Source organism: Diabrotica virgifera, chromosome 3 (genome assembly GCF_917563875.1).
Source record: "Diabrotica virgifera virgifera chromosome 3, PGI_DIABVI_V3a".
NCBI classification, from domain to species: domain Eukaryota; kingdom Metazoa; phylum Arthropoda; class Insecta; order Coleoptera; family Chrysomelidae; genus Diabrotica; species Diabrotica virgifera.
In genome coordinates, this window is record NC_065445.1 from 73,314,880 (window position 1) to 73,335,457 (window position 20,578).

General features: G+C 32.0%; 1 protein-coding gene across 2 annotated transcripts in view; it reads right to left on the reverse strand.

Moving 5' to 3' along the window:
* Nucleotides 1-20,578, reverse strand: part of LOC114335720 (E3 ubiquitin-protein ligase TRIM9) — a 470,622-nt gene that overhangs the window by 121,260 nt on the left and 328,784 nt on the right. For both annotated transcript variants that reach the window (XM_050645194.1, XM_050645193.1), the window contains exon 3: nt 3,361-3,594. In XM_050645194.1, the coding sequence (XP_050501151.1) occupies nt 3,361-3,594 (234 nt within the window). The remainder of the gene's footprint in view (nt 1-3,360; nt 3,595-20,578) is intronic.

Genomic DNA, 20,578 nt, shown 5'->3' on the forward strand with positions numbered 1-20,578 from the left:
CCTTGTATAACTTTGCCTGATTTCGTTCTACTTCCATTCTTTGTCGGTCTGGTCAAAGGGATCTTTGTCGGTATCGCACTTCGAACGAGTGTGTAGAGAGGGTATTGTCGAAGCGAATATCGGTGGAATATGCGCATTTTATCAATCAAATTCGATATTTTTAAGATATTCCAGAAGCCGCTACAGATATATTGTTTTAACGACCTATTCATCATTCAGAATTACTCAACGGATATTAGTACAGTTAAAATAATTAAGACGATAAACGGACAACATTGATTTAATGAGTAAAATTTAGTTTTTTTTTTACTTTAATGACAAAAAAAGCAAGCCCATTAGCAGAACCCAATTAAAAATTATTTTGCACATCATATTTCAAACATTATTTGGTTGAAAAATCTCATTTTTGTTGGCAAAAAAAATATTAATTTGTGTGGACTAAATTACAGTTGTGCTTATCTTAAAAAGGATATGTTACTATCAACATTCGCACAGTGTTGCCAAACTGAATTTTGTTATTTTGGGTGTAAATTTTTTCCACGGATCTCCGAGGGTACTATACTTCGGACTTCCGTCAACTTTGACGAAGTAATTTCGCCGAGAGTGTGGAGCCCGTTTTAGCTTCTTAACTAGTCATGACAGCTGACGTAATAGTGACAGATGACGTTACAGAGCCACTGTGACCGATAATTTTAAATGGGACCTTATGACAAGTGATACTTCGTTTGAAAGGTATTCAAAATACCTATTCAGTCATACTAATTTTTTGGGGTTTAAGTTGATTTTTATTTTGGTGAATAAATTAAATAAATATAATAAATTGTAGTTTCGCATTTAATTAATAAAAATTCAAATGTCTGCCTATGGTTTTTCTGTCAAAAAAGTTGACGTTTTTCAATGAGTAGTTTTTACCTCAACTTCAACCTTTTTGACAAGTAATCATAGGCGGAATTTTGAATTTTTATTAATTAAATGCGAAACAACAATTTTATATTTATTTCGTTTATTCATCAAAATTAGCTTAAACTTAAACAAAATTAGTATGAATGAATAGGTATTTTCAATACATTTCAAACGAGGTATCACTTATCACTTGCCATAAGGTCCCATTTAAAATTATCTGTCACAGTGGCGCTGTAAAATCCTCTGTCACTATTACGTCACCTGTCATGACTAGTTAAGAAGCTTACGTCCATTTGTTTCCTCCCTCCAAATTTCACTATTATAGGTATAACCGTTCAAAAGATACCAGCAGGAGGGGGGTACGGACTTTTGACTAGCACTACTTATATAAAAACAAAATGACGTGTAACACACGACTTTGCATTATTTTGCTCTTTTCGGAACGACCAAATCATTTTATAACTTTTGTTATGTTTTACAAGATAATATGTGATGATTTTATTTATGTTATATATGTATTAAAAAAAAGGTTAAAAAAAAAGAATGTGTGTGTACTTTGTACGCACGTATGAAGTTATACTGCTATTATGTGATGTCCACGAAACTGATATATTATGTTACAACATAATAATATAAAAAACAGTTCATTTATATTCTAGTTAAATATTAAACTAATTTTAATACTTACTACTTTCCAAAAATTTTTATTAAAACAATACCAAAATTAAAAAATAAAAGCATAAAACACACACAAACACATTGAAAAATGCAACAAATATATGATTTCTGAATAATAATTGTTGGCAAAAGTCTTAACTAAATACGCATTTTCTGAAAAAAAAATTATTTAAGAAAATATAGGTATGTACTTACAATCATAAGATGTAAAAAATAATAAAGAAATAAAAACTTCCATTGGGGATCGAACCCGCGCATGTTAGGGTGCTTAGATTTGTAGTCGAAGCCTCTACTCATTTACCTACTTACACATATCCGTCATGTGGGAAGATAGGCCAACTGAACGTTTTACTGTTTGACAGTTCTGAATTTAATCAAATTAGTTTGATTTTTGTGGAATTAAAATATTAAAATACAACAAAACATAGAGTAAGAAAACAATATATTAGATGAAGATTGGTAAACATTTTGTTGGTAATCAAATTATGTAATTCAAAGCATTACCTACTAGGTAGGTACATTTACCATTTTCCAAATAGGTAAGTACCTACCTATGTAATTCTTTATTACAAGACTGAAACATTTACAATTACGTACTTGTTGCTTTTAAAAACTATTTAAAAAGTCACTACAATTTTAATCTTGCTTTTTTTCTCTGCCCTCACGACAATAAAAACTAATATTTACAACATTTGTTTACCCATAACCATTGACGTATTAATAAAATAACTGACATATTGAACAATTGTTGACAGGTCATTGTAATTACCCAATCAGAGCACGTATAACGTTTGATCTGCGCCCAGGGCCAAGACTTTCGAGAAATTCGCGCACATATAAATTTACTCCCAATGCGCCTAAAGAAGTATAACCTCAAAAAGTTGTGAGTTCCGAAAGAACTTTTATGTTTGTTTCACCCACTTCGAAAAGGCATTGATATGATCGGTCATATTACCCGTATGCGCGATAATGGTGAATATTAAATTCTTAATTGTATGCCAAAAAATGTGCAATAACTACGTCTTAAAACCCACCAAATTTCATTTGCATATCTCAACTGGTTTTAGAGCAGTAAATAAATCGTCAGTTTGTAAGAAAAAATTCAACATCCCGTCTCTTGAAAACGAAAAATTTGCAAACATACGTTTATAAAGTAAACTGTCATTATTTTTTCATGCAGAATTACCCCTTAAAGTCTGTCGTACTTATTTAGAAACAACATTTAGTTTTGATGAAGAACATTTCTAGTTGTTGAAGTGCCTAACTTTTTTATTACCCAACATAAACGAATGAATTAAAAAACAGAATATTAAGAAAACCTGAAGCTGTAGTTAGGTTTTAATTTCAGTATTTTATAAATGCTAGAATATTCCACAGGGTGATGCGAACTTTGAGAAACACAGTTTGATTCGTACACCCGGTATACAATAAAAATTTACCTGTTTAGCAAGAGTATTATTACAGCGATATTGTTAAATATCCAGGCTATAACATATTAAAAAATGACTTAAATCGGCCGACAGGTGTAAGAAATACGAGCCGAATACGGGCCGATTTCTACGCACGTAAGTTTAGATTTAGACAACTTGACCAATAGCTTAGATTTTGACATAAAATTTTTTGATAAAAACCTAAATGAATGGTATGGAAAATGAGGAATAATAAGGTATAAGGTCTACGAACCTTTTCTATAAAAAAAATTGCATTTGAACAGACGAACACCGGAAAATTACACAACCACGGCTAAACAAAAATAACTGACAAAAAAATTATTTTTACCTGTAAAAAGGAAGAACTGTCAGTTTCTTTCAATGCTTCTATACAAAACTGAAGAAGAGCAGTAGTTTGCTGTAGCCGTTGCGTACAACTGGCGACTTGGTCCTTTAACACTCCTTTTCTCATTTCTTTTTCTTGTCGTATAAATTCTATTAAGTGGTTTCTTCTTTCGTGGATGGCCTCTATTAACGCCTGACATTGTCCTGATATGATATTTTCGAAATCATCACAGTTGTGCTGTAACAAATTGAAAGTAGAATTAAAACGTTGTTATTTTTATTAAAACTTTGCAATATAATAATTAATTAGTGCATTGCGTAGATTGCATATTCATACCAAATATATACATTTAATATCATTTAATATGTACGTGTTGTGATCTAATTATTAACTATGATAGAAAATGCCGTATGTGTATAACAATTTTTGGTAAATAACCCAATTTGTTAAACAATAATACCTAATTTATGCCCTAAAAGTTTTAATAAAATATAATAAAAATTTTCATGTGATAGATAGCAAACAAAATTTCATGCAGGATGACGGTGTTGTTACTTTACATTATTTATTTACAACACTAACTTACAAGAACAATAAACACTCATTATTATTTAATGTATTAGAAAATACTATATTATCTAATTTATATTGTACTTTACAAAATTTATCTTTTAAAAAGTACCGCCAAAAACGTACGCTCGAATACAGTACTCCGTCGCGGCTTTATTAGACTCCTTCCAACATACAGTTTTGCTTCCTTTAAATAAAGACAAGGCGAAAACGGCGGGGTCCGTTGGGAAAAATATTCCCATGAGATTTTTTTGCATAATCACATTCGTGAGACATCCCAGAATAAGGTTCAAGAAGTCGCCCACGTGAAAAGTGGTTAATTTTTTTTAACAATTTTTTTAATCAAATTGCAAATATCAATATTTTTGGTTAGGACAATTTTTTTGTAGGTTTTTGGACCATTCTGGATAAAAAAGGTCTCTTATAATTTTTCTCTAAAGTTGATCGTCTTCGAGTTATAAGCAATTTAAAATTGAAAAAAAAAATGAAAAATGGCGATTTTCAAGGCTTAATAACTCGGTTAAAAGTTATTACTATGAAAGTCAGAAAGTGACTAAATCAAAGTTTAATGCCCCCCCTACAAGATCCTGAACAAATCTTTGTTATTATTTTATTACTAAGCTGTTATTTTTAAGTAATAATAATGAGCGCCATGCACGTCGTAGGCGGCGGTAAATGTGAGTGCAAGTAAGATGCACAATTGGACTGCCGGAGTGGCATCTCTCTCGCACTCAGCATTTACGGCCGGCTACCACGTGCATGGCGCTCAATATTATTACTTAAAAATAACAGCTTAGTAATAAAATAATGACAAAGATTTCTTCAGGATCTTGTAAGGGGGGCATTAAAATTTGATTTAGTCACTTTCTGACTTTCATAATAATAACTTTTAACCGAGTTATTAAGCCTTGAAAATCGCCATTTTTCGTTTTTTTCAATTTTAAATTGCTTATAACTCGAAAACGATCAACTTTAGAGGAAAATTATAAGAGACCTTTTTTTATCCAGAATGGTCCAAAAAACCTACAAAAAAATTGTCCGGGCCAAAAATATTGATTTTTGCAATTTGATTAAAAAAAATTGTTAAAAAAAATTATTCCCACTTTTCACGTGGGCGACTTCTTGAACATTATTCTGGGATGTCTCACGAATGTAATTATGCAAAAAAATCTCATGGGAATATTTTTCCCAACGAACCCGCCGTTTTTGTCTTGTCTAATACTAAAATACAATGTTCTTGAATATTCATGAAACAAACAACCGTTTTCTACGCCGGTTAAGAATTATTTACATAATACATCAAAACAAGCAAAGCAATTTCTCCAGAATAAAAATATTTACATAATAACAACAAAAACAATTTACTAGTACATTCTGCAAAGCCCATATAACAAGGTAATAAAAATAGGTTTGTTTACGATATTTGAATTATAATAAATAGGCCGGAATATTTGGCGGTCGATCGACGATGGTATCATCAGAGTATAAAAGTCGGAGATGCACACTGGACAGAGTAGAGAAACTCCTGTATCTCGGCAGTAATATCAATGAGATCGGGTATCCATCCACAGAAATTAAAAGCCGAATATAACAAGCCCAAGCTATTGTTGTCAAAGTGAGAGACGTACTTTCCAGCCACGATCTTATAGTCCAAGAGGCAGCGCTGAAAAATCTTTTTGAATTTACTAAAGCTAGTTTTTTCATAGTTAATTACTGTGATTGTGTAGAGAAACATACTGCGGTCGGTCAAGCGAAACGTAGAACAGGGGTTACTGATAGTTTATCAAAGTTGCTTTCCTACGAAGGTAATGCAATCAATTTACTAAGGCTGAAAATCAGTACACACATTCTAAATTGAATATAAATAAAAGTTATTATAGTCGGTCAGCTGTATGACGGGACAGAGCCGGTCGGTCGGCCCCAGTGAATGTACAGGGTTATTCACTATATTTTGACCCCCTTGTAAACTGCTTTATTTACAGAATTAAAAAAAATGTCCGGTCCGGAGGTCGGTCCTGGAAATCGAAAGTGAACAACGTGAAAAATTTAGCTCTCATAAAAATCAAAAATTAAGTGGTATAAACAAATAATAAAATATTAAAAGTAAGATTAATAGTTAAAGGAAAGTGCAGTGTACGACACAACGCAAAAGCCTTCAGAAAAACTGTAAGTTAATGCATGCCTAGATTAATATTCATAAAATCAAAAATCCAGTACCTAATATTTAAGCATATTATAATCAAAAACTAAATAAAATAAATCAGGAACAAAAAACTTGTCGAGAATAGATTAAGACCAGCCGTTTAGCAAAATTAAATATAAAAGTCAGGGACGGCTTTGGAAAATTTAATCAGGTGGAAGATAAATTAAATTAAAGTAGGTAGGTAGTGTTTTTCTCTGAACGGATAGGGTGGAAGACACTGCCTGACGCCAACTTTAAACAAAATAAGGTTACGGGTATAATCCCACTCGAATGAACAATAAAAGGAGCAAACCGGAGCATGATAATTCGTTTGACAAAGAGGAAGCATTTAAGAAAAGTAAGTCAACAATAAGAACACCACCCCAAAAAGACGATAAGGAAAAGCAAGAAATGGATGAAATAAAGAACATATTAGCAGAACTGAAGCAGGAGATTAAAACAGAAATAAATAACTTAAAAACAGACATGAAGGAAGAAAATAAGAAGACCAGAAGTGATATAAAAGAACTAAAAGAAGAAATAAAACAAAATAATGAAGAAATAAATATTATAAAACTAGAAATCCAAAAAATGAAAAATGAATGGACTAAGGAAAGACAAGATTTGATAGAAAAAAATGAATTGTTTAAAAAAGAAAATAAAAAGATAACAGAAGATATAAAAGAACTCCAACGAACAATAGAAATAATGGACAAAGACAAAAGGAAAAATAATTTAATTATTAGTGGGTTAGAAATTGATACTGACGATTCAGCAACACTGAAAGAAAGAGCAACAAATATGATTGGAAAACATTTAGGTGTAAATATTAATATTAAAAGAGCATGTAAGATTGGAATAAGAACATGCTTAATAGAACTAGGAAACGAAACAGAAAAAACAGCCATTCTACGAAATAGGAACAAACTAAAGAATGTTGAACCCACGAAAATATGGATAACAGAGGACCTTACAAAAAAAGAGAGAGAAAAAATGAAATCTCTAAGAGACAAAGCAAGGGAAATGAGAGATAAAGGAAAAACAGTGAAAATTGGGTACAACAAAATTACAGTGGATGGTAAGGAATGGAGATGGAACTACAATGAGGAAAAGGTAGTGGAGGTAGCGAGTCCAAAAAACTAGCAGAGCGACAGAGAAGAGACGAAGTAGATGCCAGACAAGGATCAGAAAACAAGGAAATTACGAATACACTGGACAATGAAAATAAAAGTATAGACTCGATTAGTGATAAGATTAGGTTTAGGAGTTCAAATGTTAAACATAATAATAGAAATAGGATGGGTGGTGGAAATATTGGTAGTATAGGTAGTATAAATAGTAGTAGTAGTAGTAATAACAATAATGGAAAATCAAATACTAGTTTTGTAAATGAAGAATCAGAACAAATAGGAATAGCAACATGGAACGTGACCTCTCTAAATGGAAAGGAAATAGAAATAACTGAAGAAATGGAAAAAATGGGTATCCAAATAATGGGAATAAGTGAAACAAAAAAGGTAGGAGGAGGGCACATAAATCTAAATGAGGAATATAGTCTTTATTATTCAGGAGTACCGCAGGGACAAAGAGCAAAGGAAGGAGTTGGTATAATAGTAAATAAGAGACTAGAACCAAGAATAACACACTATGAAACATTATCATCTAGAATTATAACAGTCCAAATGGACCTAAAAGACAAAATAGGATTCATACAATTATATGGACCAACTGAAGGCAAAGATGAAGAAACGTTGACAGAATTCTACAATGAACTCCAAAGAGCACTAGAAAAATTAAGAGAATCGAGAGAGAAAATCATAATTTTAGGAGATTGGAATTCAAGAGTGGGCAAGGATGTCAACAAAGGATTAGGATGCATTGGAAAATACGGAGAGGAATGTTTGAACAGGAATGGTGTCAAAATGCTAGATTTCTGCCAAGCAAATGACCTACTAATAGGAAACACATTTACAAACCAAAACATCGAAGACAAATATACGTTCGTGGCGGAAGAGAGAAGAGCGAAAAGTTTGATAGATTACATAGTTTATACGATAAACCTAGAAGATAAAATACATAACGTCTTAACTGAAAAGGAACCGGAACTAGCTACAGAGCACAGGATGGTTACTGCAAAACTCGAGGATGAAAAAATAAAGGAGGTGGAAAGAAAAGATTACCAAAGAGTAAAAGTAAATAAGCTCAAATTAGAACAGGTGCGAGAACATTACAAAAAAGAAACAAATATAAGATTAAGACAACTAGAAAACCAAAAAGAGGCATGGACACTGGAAGAAAGATGGAACGCCTTCAAAGTAGTCATAAAGTCTACAGCAACAGAAATATGTGGAATCAGAAAACATAACAAACTCCATAAAAGAACGAGATGGTGGAACAATGAAGTTAAAACAGCAGTGAAGAAAAAGAAAATAGCATGGAAAAAATACATTGAGACCGAACTGGAAGAAGATAAAGAAGAATACAAAAGGCTGAGACGATTAGCGAAAAACACCATAAAACAAGTAAAAACAAAAACGTGGGAAGAGTTTGGAGAAGAATTACAACAAAACTATGTAACAAATAATAGAAGCTTCTGGACAACAATCAGACATATGAAGAAAGGAAAACATAAAGAAATAACAGCCGTAAGGGATACAACAAACCAAATCCAAACAACTCCAGAACAAATAGCTAAAGTATGGAAAGAATACTATGAAAACAAATTTAGAAATGCAATAATAGATGATAGAAATGAAACATATCAAGATAACGAGAACAAAGAATTAGAGCAAATAAATAGAGAAGAAGTAATATTGGAAGTATCAAACGTAAAAATAGGTAAAGCTGGAGGGGATGATGACATAGACCCGGAAATGGTCAAGTACATGGGAGAAGAAGGGATAAACTGGTTGTTGAAAATATACAAAGAGGCATGGGAAAAGCAGCAAATCCCAAAAGACTGGCAAAGTAACCTTATAGTGCCAATATACAAAAAGGGAGAACATGTCAACTGCGAAAATTATAGAGCAATATGTTTATCATCGGTATGTTTTAAAATATACACGAAAATAGTAGAGAAGAGGCTAAGACAAGAGGTAGAAAAAGAACTGGGAGAAGAACAAGCAGCGTTTAGACCAGAAAGACAGACAAACGATAACATTTACATCATTAGAAATATAATAGAAAGAAGTATTGACTCGGGGGGAAAGCTCATTCTAGCATTCATAGATCTAAGGGCAGCATTCGACTCTATAGAAAGACAAATTATATGGAAATGCTTGCAGAACATGAAAGTACCAAGTACACTGATAAAAATAATTGAAAATATATACGGAGTAGTAAAAGGACGTGTACAGATAGCAGGAGAAAGATCTGAAGAATTCAATTGGGAAAGAGGTATCAAGCAAGGAGACAGTCTTAGTCCGCTACTATTCATAATAGTCATGAATGAATTGACTAGAAATACTGGAGAAAGAACGAACCAAATACAGACAACAATAGGATACCAAAGATTACAGCCAATAAAAATAGAAGCCCTATTGTATGCGGATGACATAGTCCTTATAGCAGATTCCGTGACAAAAATGCAAAAACTCATAAATATATGGACAGAAGAAATAGAGAAATTAAAAATGGAAATAAACATCGAGAAAAGTAAAATAATGGTCATCGGCGAAAAGGAAGAAAATGAAGTAATTATAAAATGCAAAAATACTCAACTGGAAATAGTTACAGCATATGATTATCTTGGAAGTATTATTACCAATGATGGGAAAATAGACCTCGAAATAACAAACAGAACTAAAAAATCAAATAAACTGTACTACGCACTAGCGCCAATTCTGAGGAAAAAAGAATTGTCCCACGAAACAAAAATTAAAATATATAATACGATTGTGATACCGACGATACTGTATACAAGCGAAAATTGGACTTTACAGAAAAAGCATAATAGTAGGATAAATGCAATTGAGATGAGACATTTACGTGCTATAGCCGGAAAGACCAAATGGGATAGAATAAGAAATGAGACAATAAGAGGGATAACTAAACAGGAACCAATAATGAATAAAATAATAAAGAGGCAATTAAACTGGTATGGACATCTGATGAGAATGAAACCTAGTAGACTAGCAAGGAAAATTCACGAAACAAGGAATATTACAAAAAAGAAAAAAGGCAGGCCGAAGAAAAAATGGATACAGCAAATAGTAGAAGCAGGAAAAATCAAACAGAAAACGCTAGAAGAAATGAAACTAATAGCACAGGACCGAAAAAATCCGACACCTGAAAGGGTATAAGGAAGGGGAGAAAGAAAGAAAGAAAAAAAATGTAAAATACAAAAGTTATTGGATTTTTAAATTATGATTTTTTGACATATATATCGTACTAGTGACGTCAGCCAGTTGGGCGTGATGACGTAATCGACTATTTTTTTTAAATGGGAATAGGGGTCGAGTGCTAGCTCATTTGAAAGGTTATTCAATTCCCTAATCAGAAATATAAACATTAACATGATTAATTACACAGGGTGTCCAAAAATAATTTTAATTAAATTAATTGACACAAAAAGAAGAATGTATGTAATTTATTTAATTCAGAATACATTCTACTGCTGTCAGAAAACAGAAATAAATGTTTATTGAACAAATAAACATTATTTTTACTTAAATTCAATGTTCAAGCTGCCACCCATCTGCCTCTTGTCAGTTTGAACATTGAATTTAAGCAAAAATCAATGTTTATTTGTGCAATAAACTTTTATTTCTGTTTTCTAACAGCAGTAAAATGTATTTTAAATTAAATAAATTACATACATTCCTCTTTTTGTGTCAATTAATTTAATTCAAAAAAATCTGCTTATAATTGGTCCCTCTACCGATTTATGGAGTTATTTTTAATAAAATAATTTTATCCCCCGAGAAAGGATGGCATCCACCTCCAGGGTAAAAAAAAATGGCACATGTTAGTTTCATTTCTTGAAGTATCCTCTATATACTCTATAGTGACTATAGGGCAGTCAATGAGGGTATTTGGCTCCGAATTCCATCCTACTAGATCGATTTACTTAATAGTTTCACAGTAAGTAGGGAATAGCTCAAGAAACAAAGTCTACCCTATGCTGATGTGCGCTTTTATATTGGGGTGGTTCCCACCCTTCCTCGGGGTGGAAATTTTTTTGGTTAAAATAACTACGGAAATGGCTAGAGAACCGTATTCTAAGCAAACACTGTTCTATATATTTTTTTTGAAAACGCAATACTTTTTGAATTATTCGTGGTTGAAAATTAGCCATTTTCATTGAAAAATGACATCTTTTCGGGCGTTTTTTGCGAATAAAAAAGTATGCTTCTAAAAAACAATATAAAATATATTTGTAGCTTATAAAAAACAAAGAGATTCGTTCCTTCATAAATCTTCTAGTTATAATACAAAAAGCGATATGGTAGGTTTGAAGAGTTTGTTTTTTTTTGTGTATGCTCAAATCGGTGTATTTATCTTGAAATAACAGAGAAACGGTCAATTTTAGGTGTACAATGCTACCAATACCTTTTGTAATGCTTAAAAAGACCTTTAAAATGAACAACATTAAATGTCGATTATATTCAAACTAAGCGTGATATGCTGCAAACAAAATTGATGACTAATGTATTTTAAGAAAAAATGAGAAGTATGTATTTTTAACCCCTCATCCATCAGAATTTAAATGCATCGTTTTTCTTCTACAATACTTTTTATTATAATGTTATTTCTATGTTTAAAACGTTGGCCGGGTTTAAAATGAATGGTTTTTGAAAAAAATTAGATCAAATTATAGAGCGCATTTTTAAATTTTCTTAAAAATCTTTCTCTTTCTCCATATAACTCGAAAAAGATAAGAACTACGACAAAAAGATACCGCACAAAAATGCAAGGATTTTAGATAAAAATTTTATTTCTGTTTTTCATTACTCTATTTATCTCTTCATTTTTAAGTTACATGGAGAAAAAGCTCTATATAATTTGATCTAATTTTTTTTTTTTCAAAAACTGTTCATTTTAAACCCTTCCAACTTTTCGAAGATAGAAATAACACTATAATAAAAGGTATTGTACAAGGAAAACCATGCATTTAAATTCTGGTAAATGAGGGGTTAAATATACTTCTCATTTTTTTTTCTTAAAATACATTAGTCCTCAATTTTTTTTGCAGCATATTTCGCTTAGTTTGAATGTAATCGACCTTTAATATTACTCATTTTAAAAGCCTTATCAAGCACTACAAAAAGTATTGGTATCAATATACACCTAAAATCGACCGTTTCTCTGTTATTTCAAGTTGAATACACCGATTTGAGCATGAACCAAAAAAACAAACTCTTTTCACCTACCTATCTTTTTTTTTGTATTATTAAGAGAAGATTTATGAAGGAACGAATCTTCTCTTTTTTATAAGCTACAAAAATGTCGTATACAGGGTGTTTCATTAATAATTGTCCATATAGTAACTGGAGAAACCTTATCACAAAATACGAAGATTTAACCTAAAACACTTAAATAAAATGTGGTTCCTTACTGAGTTACAGGGTGTTTTATCTAAAAATTTAAAAATTATTTTTGCTCAGCATTTTAAAACTATTCGACGTATCCTTTTCATACTTGGCAGAAAGTGCGACTGCTATATACAGCCTACTAAATTACGATAAACAAACGTTTCTAGCTACTACCAGAGGCGTACGACAGGGGATAGTGAATGGTTGACCCTTCTCAAATTCTGCGCCACTGGTGAAATTACTATTTTAGTGCCATTTTTAGATTCTCCAATACTTTCTACGTAAATAATATGCTCCTCATTGGTAACGATAAAGTCATGAGTTTTCGAGATATTTGAAGTTAAATATGAAACGGCACAGTTATTTTGATTAATTTATGATATGGTTCATATGATTAAAATCTAAAAATTATTTGTACCCAATACTTTAAAACTATTTGGCGTATTCTTATCATACTTGGCAGAAAATGTAGGTATTGTACACCCTACTTAATTAAGATAAATAAACGTTTCTAGCTACTACCAGAGGCGTACGACAGGGGATAGTGGCTGGTTGACCCTTCCCAAATTCTACGCCACTGACGAAATTGTTATTTTAGTGTATTTTTTGATTTTTCAATACTTTTTATGTAAATAATATACTCTTCATTCGTAACGATAAAATAATTAGTTTTCGAGATATTTGAAATTAAAAATGAAGCGACACAATACATTAATCAAAATAACCGTGTCGTTTCATTTTTAACTTCAAAGATCTCGAAAACTAATGACTTTATCGTTACGAATGAGGAGTATATTATTTTAATAGAAAGTATTGGAGAATCCAAAAATTGAACTAAAATAGCAATTCCGCCAGTGGCGTAGAATTTGGAAAGGGTCAACCATTCACTTTCCCCCGTCGTACGCCTCTGGTAATAGATAGAAACGTTTGTTTAACATAATTTAGTAGTTTATACAGCATCTATACTTCCTGCCAAGTATGAAAAGGATACGTCGAATAGTTTTAAAATGCTCAGCAAAAATAGTTTTTAAAGTTTTAAATAAAACACCCTGTAACTCAGTAAGGAACGACATTTTATTTAAGTGTTTTAGGTTAAATCTTCGTATTTTGTGCTAAGGTTTTTCCAGTTACTATATGGACAATTATTAATGAAACACCCTGTATAGTTTTTATAGTTATATGCATAGTTTTTAAGGTATTCGCAAAAACAGTTTGAAAAGGTGTTCATCATCATCAATGGTGCTACTGCCCTATGAAAGAGCGTCGACCTTCCCAAGTCTATTACGCCAGCCTATAGAGTTGCACAAGTTTGACTTGAATGTTTGAACTTGACTTGAGTTTGACTTAATTTCAAATCAAACTCAAGTCAATCCTTCTGACAAATAATTCAAGTCAAGTCAAACTGGTCAATCGTACAGGTTTGAAAATTCAAACTGTTTGTCAAACTAGTTTGAAAGAGTTTGAAAAATAATTTATTTCGTAGATATACTTTTTTAACAATCCACGACGAAAATAAAATTCCTGTAGCTGGCTGTATACCGTAAATCACAAAATATACAGGATCCTTCGTAAAATGTATATTTAAAAGACCCCAATAAGGGTTGCATCACAAAACAAAACGTTTTCGGATTAACAAGTAATCCATCATCAGTGTTAAGCCAATAACATGCATGCGTGAGCCACCAAAAAGTTATGGGTAAAAACCCTTTAAAAGGTATAAGACCTTATATTATACTACATATTATGTTTAAAATAGTTAGATGTTGCAAATATTCCTGGATATTACCCAGGGCAATACAGACTCTAACCCACGTGGATGTGATATGAAAGGGATGAACCTCACATATTGAAAATTGAGTGTCAACTATATCTTTTAAAGGGTTTTTACCCATAACTTTTTGGTGGCTCACGCATGCATGTTATTGGCTTAACACTGATGATGGATTACTTGTTAATCCGAAAACGTTTTGTTTTGTGATGTAACCATTATTAGGGTCTTTTAAATATAACTTTTACAAAGGATCCTGTATTTTATTTTTTTTTTATTTTTTTATATACTTTTTTGTTGAGATAGACATGTCAGTTGCCAATAAGGATAAGAAATTTAATAATACATTGAGTGCCATATAAATCATCCTTTAGTTCCAATAATATTAGTATTTGTTTCCTTCTACTCATTTTTAAAAATCATGTACAATAGAACACTGACACTTTCACAGTAAACTATTTTTTAGCACGCACAACAAAATTAAATAAAAAAATACTAAATGAACAGTTTTTGGTGTAAATGGGATCTAGCTATTTTTATAATTTTCTGCTTTTATAACTGATAACAATAAACACCGGCTCCGTCTTCAACGACAGAACGAAAGTCATAAAAAAAGTGAAAGTTAAAAAGGAAGAAAACAAAGAATCTCAAAAATCTGTTTCCGTACCAACCCCTTTTTAAGGATGTTAAGGCCTAGTTCCTTGAAATTTTATGGTCAAATTTGGATTATCTACATTTTTTCAATACAAATGCCCCAGAATCTCATTACATAATATCGGGTGTACTAAAAGTAAGTAAGTCAAGCTGCGTTTAGCAGAAGGTACTAATAAAACAGTAGAAGTTGACCTGTACCTTACAAAGCACACTTTTGAAATTCAAAGTTGTACGGTTGGAATAAAATCAATATTTATACATGAAAAATAAGCTATTGATTTATACTCTTAGTACAGAAATGATTAATAAACATTTAAAATTCAAAATATAGAAGAATCCCGAAAGGTTCATTTTATGACTTATACCATATTCTTAGTACATAGCACGTTAGACATAATATAAAGATTTTATATAGATTATTTGTATTTTTCAATTTAATAACATATATATATAAACACAACATTTTCACTTTAAAAAAATTCCATCATTTTTTGACGGAAACTTCAAAATTAATGTTTACATTAATGGGGACAAGACTGTTATTCTGGCCAAACGCTTAGTTTAAAGTTGGCGCTTAGTCTACAATTGTGAAACTGTTATGAATGGCAGTTATGTATATATGGCAGTTAAGGGCCGGCGTAGCGCAGGAGGTAGTGTGCTTGCCTCGCATGCCGGTGGTCCGGAGTTCAAATCCTACCGCCGGCAAGAACAACTAGACATTTTTAAATGTCTATAGGCCCCAGGTCGACTCAGCCTGAATAAAATGAGTACCTTGGGTAGAACCAGGGTTAATAATAGGCGGTTGAAGCGTAGCACTGGCCCTGTTACCTTCCTTTGTATACCGTAGGCCCTAGATATAGCAGACTACCCTGCTATACTCCCAAAGCCACTTGCGGTATAAAACGGGGGACTATTATTATTATTATGAATAAACTAAAAACCCTTAATATACAGAATGTCGCTTGGTTTATTTTTGTTTTTCTTAGTAACCATTAACGTGACAATAACAGGGATTTTTCCAAGATATTTTTAGCTATGTGTCACCAGAATCCGCTGTTATCTCGATTTTAAAGAAATGGCGCTTGGTCGAGTTATGCATAACGCTGTCCTTTTAAAGAATTAGTTCACTGTTTGTGATTTTATAACGCTGTTCTTTATTTTTACATAATAGAAGTATGTATGCACTTTGCAATTTTCATTGTTTTGAAATCACCTGCCGCAACATCAAATAAATCAGTATATTTATTTTTCTTAATTAATGCTGCTTCGACTACAGATTGTTTCTGTTAATTTTTGCAGTGAGAATACCTTCAATATCAGACTCAATTTGTTCTGGTACTTATTCTGAACCGAAAAATATCCACATTCAGATATTAGGTTTGTTCTAGCAAACAGTCAAACTAGTCAGAAACCGTCAGCAAACAGTTGGTCAGTGAGAGAACATAATACAGTCACCAGTGATATCCCCTCTACTCGCGCTGGTCCACTATTCGCTGATGGTTTCAAACCGTTTGAAACTTATGCTAGAACAAACCTATTATCTCCCAAAGCCACACACTTCAAAACGAACGTAATAAACAAGCCAAACATGGACGTCTCAATATGAACTACAAACTAATTTGCGGAGTAGCAGAATACAGATTCAGATCTATCCAAATAAGTCACAACAAAATCCATACGCTCTCAATTAGAATTGGAAATAAACACGTTGCCAATATGACATTCAAACTTCAAACTGTTTGAAGAAGTTTGATTTCAAGTCAAACCTAAAGATAGCGAAATCAAGTCAAGTCAAACTTTTTTCCAAAAAAAGTTTGATTTTCAAGTCAAGTCAAGTTTGTTGAATAAAATCAAACTAGTTTGACTTGATGCATCTCTACCAGCCTATCCATTGCCAACCGTTGCCAGTTAGCTGCGCCTATTTTTCTCCCATCCTCATCTACACCATCCTTCTATCTGAGTTTTGGTCTACCCCTATTTCTACTTCCCACAGATTGTGACATAAGGATTCTTCTAGGAGGGTTGTTCTGCTGTGATCTTGCCAGATGTCCTGCTCATCTTAGTCTTCCTATTCTTATAAGAGATTCGAAATGGTGTTATGTTTCAATGAAAATGGCAAATTTCCAACCACGAATAACTCAAAAATATTGCGTTTTCAAAAAAAATATAGAACAGTTTTTGCTTAGAATTAGGTTCTCTAGCCATTTCCGTAGTTATTTTAACCAAAAAATTTTCCACCCCAAAAGGAGTGGGAACCCCCTTAAGATAAAAGCGCACATCAGCATAGGGTAGACTTTGAATTAGCAGATAAGTAGATGCTATTTCCAAAATTTCATTCAAATCCATGTAGTAGGATAGAATTCGGAGGTAATATCATATTCTTGCTCCCATTGACTGGCGTACTATAGTCTTTCTACAAAAGCAAGATTAGGTAGGTCAAAATTTCTGACGTAAGAGCACTGTCAAAACATTAGAATGTGACTTTTCATCATGGCCACGTTTATGTCATTACTTGTCAGAGATATTTTTCTTTTTCTTTTTGTTTACTATAAAAATAATAACTATAATTATTATTTATTCTAATTGGTTTTCATTACTTGCCGAAATATATTAATTAACAACAATATTATCATAGTGTAGCTATAACCATTAAAATAGATTATTTAATATTTTTTTTCTACAGTACATTTTTAAGGCACTCATGTGAATTGCAGAACTCGCTATCGCTCATTCTGCATACTTTCACATGCGTGCCTTAAATGTGTACTTTTAACACTTATATTATAAATAACTATAAAACTAAGTACTGCAAACGCTAAAATTCATAAGAAAACTTTCTGATTTTTAAATCTAATAATAATCTTATTTCTAATAAACCTAATCCTAATCTAAGAAATCTAAAGGGAATCCCATTCTTTCGTTCTTGTTCACAATAAACTATATCAAAGAAACATTTTGGTTTGGCATACCTATATGTTTCTCTACAAACACAAACACAATATTATAGGTACACAACAATAATTACAGTAGTTTTTAAATTAAGCTATATTTATGTTGGGATAGGTATTTATAAAAACAATACAGTGTTTTAAAGCTATATTTTGATTCAAATTGTGTAAAAAATGAAGAAAAAATGTAGCAACACAGAACTGTCATATAAGTAGCGTACGATTGTCTAATGTATATTTAAATAAAATTATTATTTTCTGGAGTATTTAACTTAAAGTATTGTTTCATAAAATTTATATTATTAATAATAAAAAATGTTTTTGGTTATTTAATTAATATAATTCTAAAATTCTCAATGTAATCGCGATTACGTTTTTCTTATTATAATACCATGTTGACACTTTTGCAATATCGGTCAGTCCCGTGTGGGTGTCATATAGCGTGGTATAGCATAGCTGTGCTAGAGAAATGTCAATTATACAGTTGACGTTTATTTAAGTTAATTAAAATTACAAATATTTCGCCGTATTATTAATATATTTCGGCAAGAAATGAAAACGGATTGACATCATTAATTAGAATAAAGGATTAGAGATATTATTTGTACAGTAAACAAAAACAAAGAAAATATCTGACAAGTAATGACATTAACGAAATGACTATGATGAAAAGTCACATTATAATAGGTTTGTTCTAGCATCAGTTTCAAACGGTTTGAAACCATCAGCGAATAGTGGACCAGCACGAGTAGAGGGGATAGCACTGGTGACTGTTTGTTTTCTCACTGACCAACTGTTTGCTGACGGTTTCTGACTAGTTTGACTGTTTGCTAGAACAAACCTAATGATTTGGCAGTACTCTGATGTCACAAATTATGACCTCCGTAATCTTGCTTTGTAGTAAAAAGACTATATCTAGTCACCAATTTTCATGAAAATCTATGAAGCTTCAACGAAATCGGAAATGAAAACCTTCAGTCACTGCACTAATAGTTCAACAAAGAATTGAATAGCACTCTCCATGTTATAACATCATTCTCTAAACTCTAAGGTACTAAATAAAATAAATTATGTTTGTGTTTAAGCCTTCCTATATACAAAAGTAGCTTCCTCTTATTTTAAAACTCGGCTGTTCAACGTTTCTGTCTCAATCCCTTGTTAATTTGATTAAGTTGTGCACAAGTGCACTTGCTGCGCTTGTAAAACTCGCAGAGAAAACAAATAAATATCCCGTTTTAATTGCATCTAGAAATTTTCTGTCATTTTCTTGGGCACCTTTTCCGTGTTACGATGTACTTTGTAAGCTAATTAGACGGCATGGCAAAGGACTCTCAAATTATAATTTTACATTAAGTGGTGCTTTACGTTAAAAGGACATTTCTGATATCAATTAGGGCGTGATCTCCCCAGAAGTATTTCTCGTTTAAGTGATGCGTTTTGTCTCTAAGATTGTAATAACTTTATAATCAAATTCCAAATGTTTAATGGCAAATTCTCCTCAATATACGAGTATTGTTCAATGGAAGTACACTTGATTGGGGACGCGTCGTGATGGAAACGGAATTCAATTAAGTTTTTTTTGTTTCACGTACCTGTGGCTCAGTTATTTGTATTGTTGTGATCTTGATTATTGATATGAGATAATATTTTTATATGTCATTTAATTTAATCAATGCATTAATAATAATCTAATTAATTTACCAGATCACATATCAATATGTTTTCAATCTAAGGGCTTTTTATAAAATTAATTACTTACATACGTGGCTTCTAAGTATTTCTTAATGGTTCCTAATCGGGATAGGAAAGAAAAGAGTAAAATAATAACACATATGGGTTACAATTGTAATCAAAATATTGTTTATTTTATTTAAATGGCAATCACTGCTTAATATTTGCTATATCTTATTATTCTTAAAACATAACATTTACACATGGGAATATTATTTCCTTTTGATTTCCAATTGAAAGTTTTTATTAACATTTAACTATTATGATTTATTAGCAACAATTCTATTTAAGTTTGATGAATCTTTTCTGATATTATTGATTATGTTTCTTCAATTTTAAATGTGGTATTTACTACGAAAAACCCATACATTCATGTCCAAACAATTGAGACTGACCTTTTTCTGGTGCACTGAGAATGTCTTCACACAAGACCCGTTTCCTGCTATCCTTGGCTGCAATCAAAACCTCGTCCTGGCTTCCAGTAATGTTCTCCTCTGAAACTAGCTCGTATAGCTCTCGTTTCCTGCTTCTGTCGTGATGCTGTGTTCTACCTTTTTCGAAACTGCAATCAGCTACCGGGAACTCTTGGCTCAAGGAGGTTCTTTTACTCTCAACCTGGCCTACCTCTCGTTCTACGATAGATACTCCACACTCACGGAACTACACCGGCTTTCTCACTCTCCGTACACTACCGTCTACTACTCGACTTCACTTCTCGACAGCTCAAAACATTCTGATCTCTATTTGTCATTCATTCCCCTACTTTCTAAATATCCCTTCCAGATTCACAAATCAAACTTCCACCACCAACTCTCATTCGCAGTATTCCTCAAAA